Genomic DNA, 22205 nt, shown 5'->3' with positions numbered 1-22205 from the left:
TTCTTCGTCGGAGTTCAGAACTAGGGTTCTAAGATTCTTAGAGAGTGACGAGAGAGATGAAAGAAAAGAGAGAGAGTGTCGTTTGATTTTCCAACTCCATACTTAGTGAAAAATGTTGTTTGATTATTCATATTTAAAAATATTAAAAAATTTGAATTATTAGCAAAATAGTTAACATAATATTAACCAACTAATAATCTGAGATTAAGTCTAATCGGGTCAAATTTTCGCTAATTGACGGTTGACCGTCGAGAATTGACGGTGCCGTCAAAAAAGGATGCAAACGATATCATTTTTCATTTGTTTCGGACTTACTTTTTGAAAAGTGAATGTTCTGGACCAAAATAAAAAATCGGCCATATGTCAAGGACCAAAATAGTACTATACTCTTACATGAAATGTCAGTCTTTTCTATTTTTTGAATCCAAACACATCTGAGTTTTGTTTTCTTTTGATTACCAGCCGATGAGCATATCTGATCACATTAAAATTGATTTTTTACACATTACAGATTACTACTGTACTATTTACAAATTTTATATTCTCTCCGTTCCAATAAATATGAAATATTTGATTTTCGGCTCAGAGTTTTATGTAGTGTTGTTTTGTGAGTTAATGAAGAGAGAATAAAGTAAGAGAGAATAAAACGTAGAGACGATATTGTTTCTATTTTAGAAAACGTTTCATTTTTAATGGAACAATTTCAAAAGAAATACATTTTATTTTTGTTAGTATGCCTTGAATTTGCATAGGATTAGGTTTCCTAATTGGGATAGGATTATGTTTCCTAGGCCCAGTCTGTCTTTTGTGTGCCTATTTATATGGGAGTAGAGCACATAATTCTGTGATCTGACAGATCCAATCTGTATCTGAAAACCGCAGTCATAAATACTATTTGTTCTCCGTTCTTGCCCGTGGACGTAGCCAACACAACGTTGGTGAACCACGTAAATTTGTGTCTATTTATGTTCTTTTGTTTCTCGATTCACAATTGCTCTATTTGTCATAACAAACTGGTATCTAGAGTCTTGGTTTTCGAACTAGAGTTTTGAATTCCACTTCGAGGGTTTTGTCTGGTAAATTGAGATGTCCGCTCTGAACGTGAAGGTTGACAAATTCACCGGGAGAAATAGTTTTGGTTTATGGCAGATCAAGATGCGATCTCTGCTGAAGCAGCAGGGTTTGTGGGAGCCGCTCAAAACAAAGAAGGCTAGGGAGGATGATAAGGAGTGGACAACCTTATAACAAAAGGCCCACTCGACCATCATGTTGAGCCTGTCTGACGACGTTATCATCGAAGTTGCGGATCAGGAGACGGCTGCTGCTCTTTGGGCGAAGTTGGAGAGTCTATACATGACGAAGTCTCTAACCAACAAGTTGCTCTTGATGCAACGTTTGTTTCGGTTACGCATGCAGGAAGGTACGCCCCTTTGGGATCATCTGGAAAATTTGAATAAAATTTTGCTAGATTTGCGTAATGTTGAAGTTAAAAGTAGAAGACGAGGATGCTGCTTTAATTTTGCTTGTGTCTCTGCCTAAATCTTACGAAAATTTTGCTGAGTCTTTTATGACTGGCAAGGAAGCTCTTTCGTTGGAAGATGTTCGATCTGCTCTCCACATCAGAGAGGATCGTCAACAGACAACGAGTTCAGCCACAGAAGATCTGCCATCGGGATTATCTGTTACGGGTAAAGGATAGAAGAAATTCGGACAAAAGAAGCAGAACTCAAAAGGTCCTAAAAGCCCTAAGCCAGATGACATCTGCAGATATTGTAAAGAACTAGGGCATTGGAAGGCTGATTGTCCAAGGATAAAAATGAAATTGGGCAAGAAGGAAGATGCTCAGGGTTCTGCGACTGTGGCAGAAGCTGATGACACAAATTCGGAAGAAGAATTGACCTTGGTTGCGGATGAACAACCGCATTGTAATGATGTGTAGATTTTGGATTCTGGAGCGTCATATCATCTCTGTCCTCACATGGAGTATTTCAACACTTATGAGCAGATAGATGGAGGCAATGTTACCATGGCCAACAATGCTGTCTGCAAGGTGGTTGGCATCGGCTCAATCAGGATTAGGACTCATGATGGGGTCTTCTGCACCTTGAACGATGTTAGGCATGTTCCACAGATGACGAAGAATCTGATATCCCTGAGTACATTTGATAGTAAAGGGTTCAGTTTCAAAGGTGAAGGTGGAGTAATGCGTATTTTGAGAGGTTCAAAGGTGGTTCTGACAGCTTTGAAACGGGGTACCTTGTATGTTCTGAGAGGTTCCATCGTGGAAAATTCTGATGATATTGCATCATCCGAGGTTGCAACCAAGGATATGACCAAGCTGTGGCATATGAGGCTCGGTCATATAGGAGAACGTGGCATGAGAATCATGTCGAATCGTGATTTTCTTTCGGGCCATAAGGTGCAGAAACTTGATTTATGCGAACACTGTGTGTTGGGGAAGCTTCATCGCAACAAGTTTCCAAAGAAAGGTGTTCATCGAACGAAGGGGACACTTGACTACATTCATATGGATTGTTGGGGTCCCTCACGTGTTGAATCTATTGGAGGACACAAGTATTTTGTGTCGATGATTGATGACTACTCGAGAATGACTTGGGTGTTTATGATGAAACATAAAGGTGAGGCATTCAAGAAGTTCAAAGAGTGGAAGACTCTAATTGAAAACCAGACTGGGAAGAAGATCAAGTGATTGAGAACAGATAACGGTCTGGAATTTTATTCGTCTGAGTTCGATGAGTTCTGTAGGAGTGATGGGATCGTTCGCCATCACACCGTTAGACATACACCACAACAGAATGGTGTGGCAGAACGCATGAATCAGACGTTGTTGGAGAGAGCAAGATGCATGCTCTTCCAAGCCGGTTTGACTAGGAAGTTTTAGGCAGAGGCAGTAAACACGACTTGTTATCAGATCAACCGTGGACCTCACACTGGCATTGACTGCAAGACACCGTACGAGGTATGGTCTGATTCACCTGCAGATTACTCTATGTTGAGAGTTTTTGGGAGTACTGTTTACTATCATGTGAGTGAAGGTAAATTGGAGCCAAGAGCTAAGAAGGGAGTATTTGTTGATTATGGAGATGGAGTTAAGGGGTACAGAATTTGGTCATCTTCAGAGAGTAGAATTATTCTCAGTCGGAATGTGGTGTTTGATGAAAATTCTATGCTTAACTCTACCGTGAAGTCTATTGCTACAGAGGATTTGGATGGTGTTGATGAACAGGTGGAGCTGCAAGGTACTCACGATGTGAGTGAATCACAACTCCAAGGTGGAGAAGATCAACACACTACTGTTGAAGCCGCTGATACTAGTTCGGATGTTCATCCACAAGCTCGTCAGAGAAGCATCGCTATTGACAGAGCCAGGAGGACAGATGTGAAGCCTCCGTTGAGGTATGGTTTTGAGGATATGATGACATATGCATTGCAGGTTGCCAATGAGGTCGAAGATGAGCTTTTGGCACATGAACCACCTATCTACAAGGAAGCTGTTTCGGGCACTGAGTGTGCCAAGTGGCTCGCTGCAATGGAAGAAGAGATAGAATCACTTTTTGAAGAACCTGACTTGGGAATTGGTTCCACGGCCTAAAGGGAGAAAGATTATCACTTGCAAATGGATTTTGAAGAAGAAGGAAAGCACTACACTAGATGAGGGCATTAGATACAAGGCTCGTCTAGTTGCAAGAGGGTTCACGCAGAAGGAGGGGGTTGATTATAATGAGATATTCTCACCAGTGGTCAGACACACTTCCATCAGAGTGTTACTTGCGATAGTTGCACATTATGATTTGGAGCTTGAGCAACTAGATGTGACGACGACTTTCCTACATGGATTGCTTGAGGAGGATATCTACATGACTCAACCAGAGGGATTTGTGGTTCCGGGCAAGGAGGATTATGTGTGCAAGTTTAAGAAGTCCTTATATGGACTAAAGCAATCTCCGAGGTAGTGGTATAAGAGGTTTGACAGTTACATGATCAAGCTGGGATTCATCAGGAGTCCGTATGATTGTTGTGTCTATCACAACAAAGCTGATGATGGTTCTATGGTCTATCTTGTTTTATATGTGGATGATGTGCTCATAGCTACGAAGTCGAAGTCTGAAGTACAAAAGTTGAAAGCTCATCTTAGTGCTGAGTTTGTTATGAAAGATTTGGGTGTTGCGAAGAAAATTCTAGGCAAGGAGATTTCTAGAGATAGAGAAAAGAAGAAGCTTTCTCTGTCACAGAAGAGCTACATTGAGAAGATTTTGTCAAGATTTGGCATGTCTGCATCTAAGGCTATTGATACTCCAAGTGCCACAAACATTCATTTGTCATCTGATCTTGCACCGAAATCCGAAGTTGAGGAGGAGTACATGTCCCGAGTCCCGTACTCTAATGCAGTAGGGAGTTTGATGTACACCATGGTCTGTACTAGGCCAGATATAGCGCATGCTGTCAGCGTTGTTAGCAGGTTCATGGGAAATCCTGGAAAGGAGCACTGGCAGGCTGTGAAGGGGATCTTTCGTTACTTGAGAGGTACGTCTGATGTTTGTCTCATTTATGGAGGTAATACTCAATGTTTAGTGACTGGTTATTCTGATTCTGAATACGGTGGAGATGTCGATAGTAGAAAATCTATGACCTGTTATGTTTTCACTCTTAGTGGTTCTGTTGTTAGTTGGAAAACAACTTTGCAGGACTTTGTCTACTACTGAAGCAGAGTATATGGCGTTGACAGAAGCTGCTAAAGAGGGAATATAGTTGCAAGGGTTAGTTGGTGATCTTGGTTTACATCATGATTAAGTTGTTCTGTTCTGTGACAGTCAGAGCGCTATTTGTTTAGCCAAGGATCAACCCCATCATGAGAGGACTAAGCATATTGATGTGAGGTATCATTTTCTAAGAGATGAGAAGAGAATTGAGGTGAAGAAAGTAGGTACTGCTGATAATCCTGCTGATATGTTCACCAAGTCGGTCCCGCAGAACAAGTTCCAACATTGTTTGGATTTGCTTAATGTCATGAGCTGTTAGTTGCCCGTGGAGGGCAAATCTGAGGCAAGAATGAAGAAGTTTGTTCGTCTGGTGTTATGATGATGCGTCTGCAAGGGAGAATTCAAGTCAAGGTGAAGATTTGTTAGTATGCCTTGAGTTTGTATAGGATTAGGTTTCCTAATTGGGATAAGATTATGTTTCCTAAGGCCCAGTCTGTCTTTTGTGTGCCTATTTATATGGGAGTAGAGCACATAATTCTGTGATCTGACGGATCCAATCTGTATCTGAAAATCGCAGTGATAATACAATTTGTTCTCCATTCTTGCCCGTGGACGTAGCCAACACAACGTTAGTGAACCACGTAAATACTGTGTCTATTTACGTTCTTTTGTTTCTCCATTCACAATAACAATTTTTAATAAGACAGAGAAAATACTATAGTAATTTGTACTTAAACTTGGTGACAAAATTTATCAAATACAGGGATAGAGTATGAATCGAAAATAAAACCAAGTCTTATATCAAAACTAAGGTCCATTGGTTACCCGCATTATTTACGCCATTTTATTCATTAAGGATATATTATTAGGTGACGTTTGTTTTCTAGATAAAATAATACCAATATATAATTTAGAATTGAGTTGTGAGATTATTTTAGTTGAAGAGAATTAACTATGACTAATTATTTTATGATTATTCATCTATGATTAAATTGTAGGATTGAATTTCATGAACCAAACACACTACATATTTAATCTCGGGATACAATCTTGCATATGCTTGCACGAAGAAATTTGTATATATCCTTAACGACTAACTATAATGCTCTTCATTGTATCGGTATCATGTCCTAGGTCAATGTATATAATGCCACAAATAATGCCAAAAAATGTACTAATGCTTTTGAATTTGCAAATAGTTGTTGTTTAAAGAAGTCTGTTATAGTAATTTAATGACCAAAGTGCAATATACAAAATGGGATAAGCGGTACTCTCTTCGTCCCATAAAAATATGTGCACTTTTAATTTTCGTTTGTCCTACAAAAATATGTGCATTTCATTATTGGAAAGTTATATCAATTTAATAATGTAAGTCCTACTATCCATCGGTACTACTTTAACTTTAACTATCATTCTCCTCATATCTCTTACTTTACCATATCATTCTCCCTATCTCTCTTACTTTACCAATTTTGTCTTAATTCACGTGCCACACTCATTGCCCATATTTTTATGGGACAGAGGGAGTATATAATTATCTAATAAGTGAAATGCGGGAGTATATAATTATCTAATAAGTGAAATGCACTACTCCTTTCGTCCGACAATATGAGTCATATTTAATGTGAGCACGAGTTTTAAAAAATGTAAAGGATAGTGAGTTAAAAAAGTTAGTGGATATGGGGTCCACTTCTATGCTAATGTGAATGAAGTGAGTTAGTGGAATGTGAGACAAATTTATTATTTGTAGTAAAAGTGAAATGTAACTCTTATTGTGGGACGGACCGAAATGACAAATATAACTCTTATTGTGGGACGGAGAGAATATATAATAATGAAAAAAATGCGTATTTTCAAATTACATATTTACATATAATACAATTGTTAGTCAGACCATTTTATTCCACAATATCCTATTAATGTGTAGATAATAATTAGTACAAAATAATTAAATCTCCACCATCTATTTTTAATTTAATCAGCCAGATTTTCCTTTAGTTTCGATATATATTTTACTTTAGCATTACCACTGAAGCGGTCCATTCATTTCATAGTAGTAGAGTCATTTTATTTTATTAGTAAAAAGTAACACATTTTCTTACTCTTACTTTTTCATCTCTTTTATTTTATTCCCTCTAATATTTCTATCTCCTACTTTATTATCTTTTTATTTTAATACATTACACACATTTTTCTTATTCTCTTTGACGAAAAGAAATGCTCACACTACTATGAAACAGAGGGAATGTAATTTCAGTCCATCCGTTCGCAAATAGGAGTCCTGTTTTTCCATTTTGGTCCGTCCGCGAATAGGAGTTCTGATTTATTATCACTATAAATAATAAAGAGACCCAATATTTCACCAACTCATTCCCCTCACAGATAATTTAAAACTAATATATATAAGTAGGACTCATATTCCACTAACTTTCTTCCATCTATTTTTTTTATGTAATATTTGTTAAAACTCGTGTCGGAATGGAATGAGACTCTTATTCATAGGCGGAGGGAGTAATTGAGAAAATATATAAATTAGAAAAGATAAAAGAGAACAAATAAAAAGTGTAATTTTTGGCACCACAAATTGTGTAAGGGGCAACGACAAAGTAAGTTCATATGGTAATAGCCCCCACTATGTCATGCATCCATGATCCATCTAATCTTTCCATTTCCACGTGTCGGGTTGTGATTGACAGCTGCTTTAATGAAGAATCCAATTACGATAACTCAGCCAAACAATTCACGTTGACCCAGTAATATATTTCAGAGCTTCACCACTAAAGATTTTTTTAAGAAATCAATACAAATAAATTTACAAATAAATATACTATTATGAGTTGCGTTATATTGCTAACTTTTTAAGTTGCTAATTGTGTTAACTTATCAACGTAGTATATTAAAAATGTCAATACAATGATATTAAAATATCAACACAATTTGAGAAAGTTAGTAATTAATTACACCTCAACCTCATGTACTGCTATTATAATTTAGTAATAATAATCTTAAATCAAATGGGACTATCTAGATAAATGAATTACAGATAAATTAGGAAGATTGTAAATAATTAATCGATAACATGTCCACTGGTCAGACCATTTTTTTATGCATGTTCCTCAAGCACAATACATTAATCTCATTCCCGAGAAATAATAAATAATTACAATTGAAAAGATTAAAACATCAATCTTCAATAATTGTTTCCTCGCCGTGGAACTAGTTTTACATAATGAAATGATGATGAACAATTGCAAATTAGTAAATAATTTAACAAGGAAAAGGCTAGAAATTGAGGAAATGGAATTGTGAATGTGACATCCTCTCATGTCCGATGCTTGAATTTTCCACAAATCTGCATCGCAAACAATACAACGCAAACATCATTAGAAAAACGTTTGGATCGAGTATTTGAATTAGTCTTCTTACGTTTAGAGGGAGCAAGTGTAGCCGGGTGGCGGGGTCTTGCCGCAGGTGACGAGGAGCTCGAGAGCTAAGGGAACGAAGATTTTGAGGTTGAGGGCCTTGAGCTTGAGGGTGGTGCAGAGGCAGGCAGCGGCTTCGATCTCGGCGAGGCCGGAGATGATGGGGCAGCACTCGTTCACGGCGGGGTCTCCCACCACTACGTGCACAAGCCCTCCTAGAAGGTCCACGCATGCTCCTAGCTTCAATGTGTCGATGGGACAGGTCTCTTCCTTACCTTTTTTCGGTGGCGGCGGGCATCCACTCTTGCCCTTTGGTGTCTCCGTTACCGGCGGCAGGGGCAGTTTGGGCACTGCAACCGGAGGCAGGGGCAATTTGGGGACCGCTACTGGAGGCAGGGGTAGTTTAGGGACAGCTACCGGTGGCACGGGCAGTTTAGGTACTGCTACCGGTGGTACGGGCAGTTTAGGTACTGCTACCGGTGGTACGGGCAGTTTAGGTACTGCTACCGGTGGCACGGGCAGCTTGGGGACTGCTACTGGTGGCACTGGCAGTTTAGGCACTGCGACAGGTGGTACGGGCAGCTTGGGGACTGCTACTGGTGGCACTGGCAGTTTAGGCACTGCGACAGGTGGTACGGGCAACTTGGGGACTGCTACTGGTGGCACGGGCAGTTTAGGGACTGCAACTGGTGGGACGGGCAGCTTGGGGACTGTGACAGGTGGGACGGGCAGTTTGGGCACTGCTACTGGTGGGACGGGCAGCTTGGGGACGTCGACGGGGGGCAGGGGCTGTTTGGGGTCGACGGCGGGGGTGGGTTGGGAGCAGGAACCACAGTCGGGTTGGAGGACGTCGGCGGAGGAAATGGAGAGGATGGAGAGGAGGAGGAGAGATAAGATCTTGAAGGAAGCCATGATTGGAGATGGGAGTTGGAGATGAGAGGAGTGGTGTGTTATATAGCAAACAGTGAGTGTTGGAAGAGTACAAACCCTAAAGGCATAGCATGTGAAGGCATAACCAACTGCCAAAATTTGCTAGTTGTCAACTACCATGCAAAATTGTGGGAATATCTTATGAGTTCATAAGATGTATTCACTATACTATGATTTGTTTATTTACCTATAGTTAAACACTATAGTTATAACTGTTTCAGGGATATTCTACAACTCTTGATTTAGGTTCGGAATATATGATCACACGATCTTGCCCTAAAGTGATCGAGTTTGTTTTAACTAGGCTAATGTTTAAGGTTTGTGATACGGACCAAACATGAGAACTCAACTAATTAAAAGACTAGCATATTAGGAGATATAACACATTTAACCTATATATATCCCGCACTAGTTGTTCTCATAACCAATGTGAGACATTGAGTCTGTAATAGTTTGAATCTCATTACTGTTTTTGCATGTGTATAGGTTTAAGCCCGTCACACTTAGTTATATGTAAGGCCACAATTGATGTACATGTGCTCAATTCAGTATATGAGTAGAAGTAGGGAATCCTAGCTACAACTTGATCAAATTAATATTAGTGCTTTGTACAAACCCTCTCAAAGAAAGAAACAGTAAAAGAAAAGGAAAAAGAAAATTGTACTAGACAATGTAGTAGTGATTGCTAGTGTATGATTTACATATAATTAACTTTACATTGCTAGAGTTTTTTTTGATTGTGGGTTGACCATTTCAACAAGCACTTAATCATATGAATTTTACTCATTTGAAACAGACATGATTCTTATTATCGAATGATAATTAGTTGAGATATGCTCTTTTTGTGCAAAATGACAATATTGATTGAGGGGTAAATGAAATGATTCCAGCATTTTATTTCTGAGCTTCTTAGTATCTATTTTTGTGTACCATATATATATAAAAGCAATCATATTTGTCTGATATGGATATACGTACATTCCATTCAGTTGGACATAATGCTCGGTTATTTCTAAATAGTGTTCTCTCTAACTTCATCTTCTCACATAGTACAACACCTTTGAAATGGATTGATATCTCAATTGACTCACTTAAATGACAAATACTATATAAATATGATTATACATGTACAAGACCTGGAATTTTTTTTAGATGAACTCTTCCTCGTAACTAGCTATATATGATTTCAAATGTGACTGATATTGATATAGTATTCCTCCGTCACAGAAGCTTCTTTTCAGCATGGAGAATAAGAAAAGTGCGTTAAGTGGATAGTGAATAAAGTAAAAGACATGCAGAGTAAATAAAGTACTAAGAGAGTGTGGTACTTTTTAACCAAAAATAGAAATGACTCAATTAAACTTGAAATTTCTCAAAATAGTAAAAATGACTCTATTAACATTGAACAGATGGTGTACTAATTACCGATAAATTAAGAGGACCCGAACTCGAAGCCGACACATGATATAAAAGTCACACTTCTTATGAATTAGAGTAATACTCCATCCGCCCGTGAATAAGAGTCTCATTTCTTTCCTGCACGGATTTTTAGAAATGTTAAGAAAAATGGGCGGAAGAAAGTTAGTGGAATGTGGGTCCCACTTGTATATATTAATTTTAAATAATATGTGAGTAGAATGAGATAGAATAATGTGAGACCTTTAAACCATTTATAATAATCATGAATGTGAGACCTTTATACCATTTATAGTAATTTTGGTCCAAAACATATGACCAAAATATGAATTTTGTCCAAAATATTCACTTTTTGAAAAACAGGTCCATAACAAATGAAAATGTTGGCAAAGTAGTCCCTTTTTTGACGGTTCCGTCAAAAAACTAACGGTCAACGCTAATTGCACAGTGGCATGATCGTTAGTTTTTTGACGGAACCGTAAAAAAGGACCACTTCGACAAGTATTTCATTTGTTATGGACCTGTTTTTCAAAAAGTGAATAGTTTGGACCAAATTCATATTTTGATCATGTATTTAGGACTAAAATTGTCCTTTTACTCTAAAAAAAATCTAGATCATCGTTAAGGCTGTAAAATAAATTAAAGGCGCGGTTAATGGAACATATATACCCTTAATTAATTAGAATGATTGGTTGACTTTGATAATTCAAATAATTGATGATATCAGTAGTTATTTTCTGTATTAAAACTAGAAAATAAAAAGGTGGGCAATTTGGGTAGGAAAAACAAAAGAAAATGATGAATGTTGATGGACACAAGTGCAATACAGAGAAACATGGATCATTGTTGTGCATGTGAGATTTGTTCTCTGCAATTCTTTTTTAAAGTGTTTGCACAAACCTACAAATATACACATACACTGCCAGCATTTTGATGTTTACATGCCATCACAAATAATTCCACTGCATCTATTTCCATCAATTTATTATCTTCGTTCATTTTATTATTTACCTTTTTTATTTTATTTTATTTTTGTAAGTTTTTTTTTAGAATAAATCAATTAAATGTATAACTCTCCATTTTGCATTACAGAAAAATATAAGCAATGTTTTTCAATTCATTTTTATGGTGGATGGTCCAAATTGCCACTTTAAATCAAATTTTTAATTGAACTTATTTAGGGGTGTGTAATTCGTAGTTGTGCTGCATTTTTTACACATAAAAATCAATTTTTTTTGTCGATAGTCGTTATTACCCAATCAAAACAAAATCGATTACAAGATTAGTGAGTTCCATAATTTACAGGCACTCTACACAGTTTTTTCTATTTTCCACTTTTTCTCTTTTAGAATTTCTCTCAACTATTTTGTGTATTAAATTTATGTGCTTAAAAATTAAGTGATCGGTTATAGATTTGAATATATATATATAGGGATGTACTAAGATAACAATCCTCTTTATTGTAACATCATACCACCATTTTAGGACATTGGATTTAAAAATCGTGTGCCTGTTATGCTGCCACGTGTAAAAACACGGAGGGGTAAAATAGGAAATTTCTAATTTTACGTTACCAGATTGCAGTGCTGTTCATTGAATATTGCAGTCGTACCACAATAATATTGCAGTTTACCACATGTGCAATATCTATCTGACAGTAGACTGCAATATCTAATACAGTAGGCTGCAAACCCGTGTTTTTTCACGAAACTTAATCCTAGGCGTCCATAGATGAGATCTAACGGACTATATTGGTGGTATGGTGTTATTTTAACTATGGTGGCACCCTAGTGTGCCCCTATATATATATATATATAGGGATGTATTCATATCCTTTTTTGATTTATTGTTCTATTGTTCTTTTCAATCTTGGCCATTCAATTTAAAGATCTAATGGCCCAAAATAGAGCCACTTGTATTTAATTAAAATATTAAAAAATTCGAAAAAGGGTAGAAAAGGAAGTTGACATATTGACCATTTATTTTCATTCCATAATTCACGCCTCCCATCCATAATTCACACCTCCCATGATTTGGTAGTTATATTGCATTAATTTATTTTCCTTTCTTAATCTTGAATATAATAGTTGATTAGCTTAATTATTTTTGCAGCGTCTTTATATCAACTGGACAACTCGTAATTTTGCAGAAAGTAATGTACGATTTTAGTTATTTAATGTACCAATAGTATCTAATAATGTACACGGCCCAGTGAATAATGCACAAATTGATGAGAATAATGTTGAAAGGAAATTGAATTCATGTCCTTTGGGTTTAGCAATCAATGAGGCTAGGTTGTAGTACCCACTTAGAAAGGGCATAGAGTTTGAATCATTCCCATTGGGTTTGGCAACCCATGGGGCTAGGTTATAGCACCACAACATGAATTAAATTTTATTTTTTAATGCATTTAAGACTTTGTATAGTAAATAATGTACCAATAGTATCTAATAATGTGCACGGATCAGTGAATAATGCAATATATCAGCATAATAATGCATGTTAACCGAATAATAATATCATAGATATACACCAATTCTCAATAATTTAAAATTTCTACTGTGTAATGCAATATATCAACATAATAATGCATGTTAACCGAATAATAATGTCAACATATAATGTTACAAATTTGGTAAATAATGCAAAGATTCAAACTTTAAAAATAGTACAGATTAGGTTTTTACTTCAAAACATAACATCAATTACTTAATAATGTGCATTTTAAACTGAATAATGCACAGTTTTATACAAATAATGTAAACCACCTAATAATGCTTCCTCTCGTTTTGAACCAATCGTTTCATATGCAAACCAATTCATCAAACACTCACCATTGACAGTAATGCATACTTTACAGAGTTACAATTCACGATTTATCATCAATAATGTAGCAAAATCAACGAAACATGCATCAGAACATGGGAAACTATTTTCCTTCAGATTGTGTTGGTTGACTCTTGAAGGGTCTTCCTCGTTTCGCCATTGATGTTTTGTACTACACAGCAACGAAATCAGTTCAATACCTACATCCAATTAGACCAAAATCAGAGATATAACACAATAATCAACAAAATCATCTGTAATGGAAAGAGTAGCCCACATAGTGAACACCATTTCAAAAATTGAAACTTTAGCAACCCACCTTGTTGCAAATCGAAACTCAATCGGCCTGCCTGACTGAAAATCGGAACTCAATCAGCCCACGCGACTAAAAATCGGAACTTCAGCACTACGAATCGTCGAACGACGGAGCTTTTCACGCCGAAAAACGACGTTTTTGGTAAGAGTATATGGGATAAATAAAATCGATCGTAGCCCAAATTCAGAACTCGAATTTACTAAAAGGTTGAATAATGAAAAAAAAACAAAAATACATGAACAAACAGTAGCGATTTTCAAAAATGTCGACCAAATGTGTGACAAAATCGTCACTGTTTTAATGGCGAAAATTGACGATTAGAAGTGTTTCTTACCAAAAATCGGAACTTTTGAAACCCGCCTTGTTGTCGACGTTAAATCTATCATCGTGCGGCGAAGGAATCACATTAGAACTATGAATCGTCGATCTGCTGTGCTTTTCACGGTGAAAAATCGGCAGGAGTGGTGGTGTCTCTCAATTTGAGTAGCGGCTAGGGTTTTTCCTAGTTTGAAATGGGAGAGACGATTTGAGAATCGTGGGCTGGTGGGAAGAGACGTTTGGAGTGAGAGAGAGAGTGAGCATATGGAAGGATTGCTTAAATTTCGCTCCTGCCGTTTTTATTCATGGTTGTTTTACAATTTTACCCATATAATGCACAGAATGAACCTAATAATGCAACACGGGATGATTTTGTGAGGCTTCATCTAATCCGTCCATCATACTAATCTAATGGTTGATATTAAGAAGGAAATAGACACTAAGGGGACAATAGGAACTTAATGCTCCCCTATATATATATATATATAGGGATGTATTCAAATCCTTTTCATATCTTTTGTCATTTTTCCTTCTTAATCCTAGCCCCACGATTTTGTCATCTGACGGTTAGATTAATGCCACGTGTCATTTAATAATGCACATTTTCATTCTAATAATGCACAGCGGCTAATAATGCAACATTATAGACTAATAATGCACATTTTCATTCTAATAGTGCACAACGGCTGATAATGCAACATTATAGACTAATAATGCATTGATCACAACCATCCAATTCATGGATCCAAGGACTGAGATTAAGAAGGAAATGAGACACTTAGGGTGCAAAGGAGCCTAACGCACCCCTATATATACATATATATATATATATATATATATATATATATATAATAGTAATTAATAACATTGAATTTACTTGATCATGATATTGGTTTTACAATATTACAACATTGAATTTGCATCATTATACGCAAATTACATAATTTGGTCAAAACTCGCAAGAATTAAGTCTATGGAGTGTGATCAATTGCTAACTTTCTTAAGTTGCTAACTCCTCAACGCAGTGTATTAAAAATGTCAACACGATGACATTAAAATGTCAACACATAATTTTGTTGAACTTTAATATAATGTGCTGATATTATGTGTAGACATTTTGATGTCACCGTGTTGATATTTTAATACATTGTATTGATGAGTTAGTAAAGTTAGCAACTTAAATAGTTAGCAATATAATGCATCTCGTAAGTCTACATTATCATAATTAATTATTATATTAAATGAAAGTATTTAATATAATTTTATGTGTTAGAATGTTAGAATCAAAGTAAATATATAAATTAAAAATATATTAAACGAGAGTGATTCTCATATAAAATATCCAGCCTGAGAACAATAAAAAGCAATACTACTATAATATGGAGTAACAACGAAAGAAACAGTCAAACAACAATAACAAAATTCTTGTATATCTTGGAAGTTAGTAAATGATTCAATTTTTCTTGGATTCTACTCCTGATTTAAATCATAACTATAATTAACTTATTACTCTACCGGATAGTGATAAAATGCAAACTCTATATATTGTACAAACTCAGGACTCCTCAACATAATGCCAACACAATGTAAAATTTTAAGATTTTAATGTTAACACATTGTAAACACAACGTCAACCGCTGATACTGTGTTGACATTTTTTTTTATTGTTATTTTGTCATCTGTTAACATCTTCTAATAATTCAAATCATAGTTCAAGTATATAGTTCAAGTATATACAGTATTTGATGGCATTTGATTACATGCCTAACCCACTATATCTATGGCCCATTCAGATTGTTTGTTATATGCAATAACATGTGTAAGCATATATTGGGCCCTCTGGATCGTGTCTTGCATCTTATCCATGCAAGCTATATACTATGTTAAGTAATTCATAAGACTATCAATCATGCATGATCTAAACCTATTTTTAATTCAATTTTGAATAATTTTAAATCAGTATTTTTGTTTTGAATTTTTATAGCACTTTCTTTTCAGTTGTAAATAATTTTCTATGTTGTTTTATCAATAGAAATATAAAATGCGGAATGTTGTGCCACGCCTTAATGATTAATCTTTTGTATGTATGTTCAGATATTTTTAATTATCAGTAATAATTGTGTGTTGTATTTCCATTGGCCAAATATATTTGGAATCAACTAATAACTGAAACAGAAGAAACAGCTTAAGACTCATTGTTTCTTTTATTTCCAAAAAAGAATTGTGATTTCTATAAAAGAATAGGAAATTCCTAAGAATCTATTTTATAGGAAAATGGAGTATTCCCTACATTCCAAGACAAGAAGTCACATTTTTTTGGGATGTCCCAGTATAAGTGAGTCATTTTTCTTTTTAGCAAAAAAAATTCATATCTCTTACTCCCTCCATCCAACAATAGGAGTCCCATTTTTTATCGGTGCAGGTTTTAAGAAATGTTAAGAAAAGTGAGTGGAAGAAAGTTAGTGGAATAGGGGTCCCACTTGTATATATTAGTTTTAAATGATATGTGAGTGGAATTGGTTGGTGGAATGTGGGACCTCTTTACCATTTATGGTAATTATGAACCGGGACTCCTATTCGTGGACGGACCAAAATGGAAAAACGGGACTCCTATTCGCGGACAGAGGGAGTACTTTATATTCACCTACTTTATTTTCTCTTTACTTCTCTATTTTTCTTTCTCTCATACTTTACTATCTCTACCTAACTCTTTAAATATCAATTCATTAAATCTCGTGTCCAAAAGAAGTACTCCCTCTGCCCCCTATAATTTGTCATCATTTGACCCGGCATCGGGTTTTAAGAAATGTACTTCCTCCGTTCCATAGTAATAGAGTCATTTTGCCATTTTGGTACGTTCCATAGTAATAGAGTCAATTTCCCCTTATAGTAAAAGTCAACACATTTTTCCAATCCTACTTTACTCTCTCTTACTTTTTTTCTCTCTTCATCTCTCTACCTTTTCATTTTCCACTTTATTCTATTCTTCTTTACTTAACTCACCTAACACAATTTTTCTTAATCTCTCAGCCGCGAAAAGAAACGCCTCCATTACTATGGAATGGAGGAAGTAATAGAAAGTGGGTTGAAAAAGTTGGTGGCATGTGGATCCTACTTTTATATATTAGTTTTATCTTGTGAGTGGGAATGAGTTAGTGGAATATGAGGTTCACTACCAAAAATGGTAAAAGTGAAAGGTGACAAATTTTTAGGGACGGACGAAAAAGGAAATAGGTGACAAATTTTCAGGGACGGAGGGAGTACTTTGCTCTTGGGATAGAGAGAGTATATAATAGTAATACTCTCTCCGTCCTATCAACTAGAGAGTTCTGAAATAACATGGGCTTTTTTTGAAAATGGTAAAATAGAATAGAGATAAAAAGAAAAAAAAGATATTGAAGCATTGCATGTGGATAATGAAACTCATTTTATTAAAAGAAATACTCAAAAATAGAATTAAACTAATTTTATGGACAGACCAAAATGTCAATGTAGACTAGTTTTTGGATACAGATGGAGTAATAAAGACCATGAGAAAAGAAAAATAATACTTATCTGTCCCATAAAAATATATGCACTTTCCATTTTCATCCGTCCACAGAAATATGTGCACTCCAGTTTTGAAAGTTATCCCAATTTATACCTATATACATCAACTTATTTTTAATTTACATTACTATTAAGCAAAACTAATAATGTGGGTCTCACTATCCATAAACACTACTTTAACTACCTTCTTCTTCTTCTCTCTTTTACTCTACCAATATTATCTTAATTCATGTGTCATATTAATTGCCTATATTTTAATGGAATGGAGGGAGCATATGAAATCAAAATCCCATGTGGATTGGTGCAGAGAGAGGATAATGGAAAGAATTTATTTTAGGAGTGCAGTAAGAAAGTGAAACAAAAAAGTAAATTGTGGAAGCAATGGTGAGCTAAATTAGAATAGGATGCAGGTGTAAGTGGGGCTCAAACAAATAAGTAGTCACGGACTGAAGTTACATACATACATAAATGTTTGGTTCATTTATGGTGGGAGGATGCTTACAACTCACACTAGAGGTAGAGAGCATCTGTCATTTTTGTAATCTTCTCTATTTCTTCTTCTTTTTTTTAGTTCTAGTATTTTATTGCATGAATATTGATGCTATATATAGAGGTCCCCAATTAATCCCTTATCCCTCTCCTTTTCATTGTTCATAGCCTAACTATTTAGTTCATTTTCATACGACACTGCTAAATGTAACATATATACTCGCGATTTATGTGATACTAGCTAGCTATCAAGTTAACTAGTAAAAGATGTTGAATTTTTAAATGATCCAATCAATTATCTTAATATTGTCTTGTAATAAAAGATATAGAGTTCAAAGTTCATAATTTAATAGTGTCTCGATGTAAAAAGTTACTTCAAGCTATTAAGCTTTCCATTCAATATTTTATCTTATCAGTGTCTCATAATTGAATACCACAGTGATTAAATATCTATTATGATACTCCTCCTGTCCGCGATTTAAAGGTCCCACTTTGACTTTGTGCGGGTTATAAAAAATACTATTATGAAAGAAAATGTGTGAAAAAGTTAATGGAACGTAGGTTCTACTTTAATATATTGATTTTATAATAGAAGATGAGTGTAATGAATTAGTGGAAAGTATAGTTCACTTACCAAAAAAGGAAAAAGTAAATGTGGACATAATTTGTGGACGGACCGAAATAGAGACATTATTTTGTGGACGGAGTATTAAAAGATTCGATGTCACAATACATAATAACAATAGTTATTGAGAATATGTAAAGATGACACAATAAGTAAATTCCCTATTGTGACAGTGAAATTGTCACAACAGGGTGGCGCACACCATACCCATGCATGCGTATGCAAGTTTTTGTGATAAAGAAGTTTATGGTTCAAACTTGAAAGTTTTAAAAAAATCAATTACTTTATTACTTAGAGAATCTCTACTTTGTTAATTTATTTTTATTTTCAACTTTTTTTTTATTTATACATGCCTACATATTAAAGCCATACTACTTTCGTCCCATAATTAATTGGATTATTAATAATGAAATATAAGGACCACCTTATTAAAAAGAAAAAAAAATTGCAAGAAATAAAAGTAGACTATGTTTATGGAAATTAAAGTTAAAAGAGTATTTATTTTTGTAGGGAGAAATATTCTTGGCATAAACCCTTATATATAATCCCATATAATGTGTATTTTATATCTAATACATCCCTGTTGTATCGTAATTCTTGGGGTTGGGGGGTCAAAAACCAGGCGATATGTAGACATCGTTACGGATAGTGAATCTCGTGTCTTTAAATTAAGTGGCAACTAAAATAAAATAGCATAGTAAATGTTGACCACAAAATAAATCAAGTTTTACTGCTGTGTTCATAGAAGAATATCAGCCATTTGTACAGTACAGCTTCACAATTCGATAATAAAACACGCAATTAAAATTTGCATAATAAAAAAGTCTAACATAGATGTGCTTTAATTATTCAAAAATCTTACCTATTTTAGTGATTTGATGACTCTGTCCGTCAAATATTATTCAATTTTGTCATAATGATTCATTCCTAAAAAATTATCCATTTTGTTTTGTTTTTTTTTTTTGGTAAATGTATCCATTTTTCACTATCACTTTACACTCACATTCTATGAAAAACTAACACTATAAATGTGAGACCCTCAATCCAATAAGTTTTTCAACTCACTTTTGTTCACGGTTCTTAAAATTTGCGCTGAGTCAAACTTGAAAAATATTTCATGAACGGAGGAAGTAATTTTTTTGAGTACTTGTATATACTAAGATTAGTTTGCTTGGCTATGTGTTCCTTCAGTAGTGCCTGCAGACCCTGAAGATATGGGAAAAATTGATATTAGTACGAATAGATTTATGATGTACTTCTATTGATTTCTAAAATAAATTTTTTTACTGAAATTGAGTTACTATTCCTCAGTACTTATTAATAGTCATATCAAAAAATGGGACAGTTGATCTATTGGTTGCAATAATCACAAACTTAAGTCTTGCGGTGAAATTCCCACAAATTCCGTTTCAATTTGCATAAAAATCGAGTTAGTGGAAAATTCACTATATGGTCTAATTTCATGGCAACAAATTTCCAAATTCCTTAAAAATACCAAAATTTGACCAAAATTTATACTCCCTTTGTCTGCCATTAGAAGTCTCATTTCTTGGCGGCACGTGTTTTAAGAAATGTTAAGAAAAGTGAGTGGAAAAAATTTAGTGGAATAGGAGTCCCACTAGTACTTGTATATACTCCCGCCGTCCTACTCTAAGTGACACATTTTTCTTTTTGGGATGTTACACTCTAAATGACACATTTCTAAATATGAACACATCACTCACCCTACCTTTTCCCTCTCTCTTACTTTATCCTCTCCACTTTACTTACAAAATAACACGACATAAAATCTCGTGCCGAAATAGAAATCACTTAGAGTGGGACGGAGGGAGTATTAATTTTAAATAAAATGTTAATGGAATGAGTCAGTGGAATATGAGACCTTATTACCATTTATAGTAAAAAATGAACTGGGACTCATATTCGCGAACGGACTAAAATTAAAAAATGACACTCCTAATCGCAGACAGAGAGAGTGTAATTTTAGGGACTCATATGTCATGGGTAGTGATAAAATTCAAACTCATATATTGTATAAACTCCAAACTTTTCAACACAGTATTAACACAACGCCAACACAATGTCAATACGGTGTAAAATTTCAAGATTTTGATGTTAACACAGCATCAACCATTCCGTTAATATTTTTTGTTGCTATTATTTTATCATCTGTTGATAATTTTTAACTATTCAAATCATAGTTTAAATTTTATACAATATTTAAAATTTGCATATTATCACATTCCTATATATCATGCTATAAATTTATTTGAGTGGATTACATGAATTGGTCACTAAAATCTAATTAGCACCACTAGTTCTTAAACTTATGATATAATAATCAAATATGAGGTCAAACTTATTTCGTTTAGGACCAACAAGCCTCTAAATCCCTTTTTAATATTTCAGACTTTATAGAATAACTTGGAATCCAATTTGTGTTTTATGTGTTGTACTAATATATCAAACAATATAAACATAATTTATCTCTAATAAATACTCCCTCCGTCTCCCAAATTTTGTCAATGTTTGACCGGACACGAGTTTTAAAAAATATAATAGAAAGTGGGTTGAAAAGGTTGATTGAACATGGTCCTACTTTTAATACTTTTAATAATATGTCAATGATAATAAGTTAGTGGAATGTGATGTCCACTACCAAAAATAATAAAAAGTGAAATGTGATAAATATTGTGGAACGGATAGAGAGGGAAAAATGTGATAAAATTTCAGGAACAGAGGGAGTATAAATCTTTTAATACATTGTACTAATAATCTTGGATTTAGTTTTGCTACATTTCATGATTAGATTACTTCGTGACCTTAACCTTTATAGACTTAATTCCTCTATAAATATATTTCACTTCATTCTTTTATAGTTGAGTCATTTTTTATTTCGGGAAGTTCCCTTATACTTGGGTCATTTCCATATATTTTTTCTTTCCCATAAAAATAAGGACACTTCGTTTCCGTCCGTCCTATAAAATTATCCCATTTCCATTTATGGAAAGTTCTCTAAAACTCATTACTCATATACATCAATTTATTTACAACTTATATCACTAGAGCCCAATTAAACAATAATAATAATATGAGTCGCACCATCCACTAACACTATTTTAATTACCATTCTCCTCATCTCTCTTACTTTACCAATTATATATTAATTCTCGTGTAGTCCCAAATGTCCTTTTTTTTTTTGGGGGATGGAGAGAGTATGTATAATTAACTCACTTTTTTTCGTACTTCATTCTATTTCTTACTCCCTCCGTCCCAAGGTATTAGACCAACTTTCCCTTTTGGGATGTCCCAACATATTAGACTCATTTCCTTTTTTAGCAAAAAACATCTATCTTATTTTATTCTCCACCTACTTTTCTCTCTCTTCTCTCTCCTACTTTTCCCTCTCTCATACTTTACTGTGACGCCCCGGAAATTTCGATCCTTTCTTTCGAGATAAATCGGATTTAGTAGCTTAATTAAATTTCTCTTAGAAGTTGTGTAATCGTACTTTTCCTCGTTGTTTTCGACTTTGGAGTAATTTAAGTATTCTCGTTGGAGGAAATAAAGTGCAAGAAAATTTAGTTCAAGAA

General features: G+C 34.8%; 1 protein-coding gene across 1 annotated transcript; it reads right to left on the bottom strand.

Annotated features, from left to right (window-relative positions):
* Positions 1–7894: 7894 nt before the first annotated feature.
* LOC125191332 (36.4 kDa proline-rich protein-like) lies at positions 7895–9074 on the bottom strand. Its single transcript, XM_048088871.1, has 2 exons — positions 8148–9074; positions 7895–8073 (listed from the first exon to the last, which is right to left on the bottom strand). Exon 1 carries the CDS (start codon positions 9053–9055, stop codon positions 8150–8152), a length of 906 nt encoding a protein of 301 aa, XP_047944828.1. The 5' UTR covers positions 9056–9074; the 3' UTR covers positions 7895–8073; positions 8148–8149.
* Between the last annotated feature and the right edge of the window lie 13131 nt (positions 9075–22205).

Source organism: Salvia hispanica, chromosome 5, assembly GCF_023119035.1.
Source record: "Salvia hispanica cultivar TCC Black 2014 chromosome 5, UniMelb_Shisp_WGS_1.0, whole genome shotgun sequence".
Taxonomy (NCBI): domain Eukaryota; kingdom Viridiplantae; phylum Streptophyta; class Magnoliopsida; order Lamiales; family Lamiaceae; genus Salvia; species Salvia hispanica.
Note: the sequence above shows the minus strand (reverse complement) of the source record. Positions and strands in the feature narration are given on the sequence as shown.

Coding starts and splice junctions, on each gene's coding strand:
- LOC125191332 (XM_048088871.1), bottom strand. CDS start 9,055: ATGGCTTCCTTCAAGATCTTATCTCTCCTCCTCCTCTCCATCCTCTCC.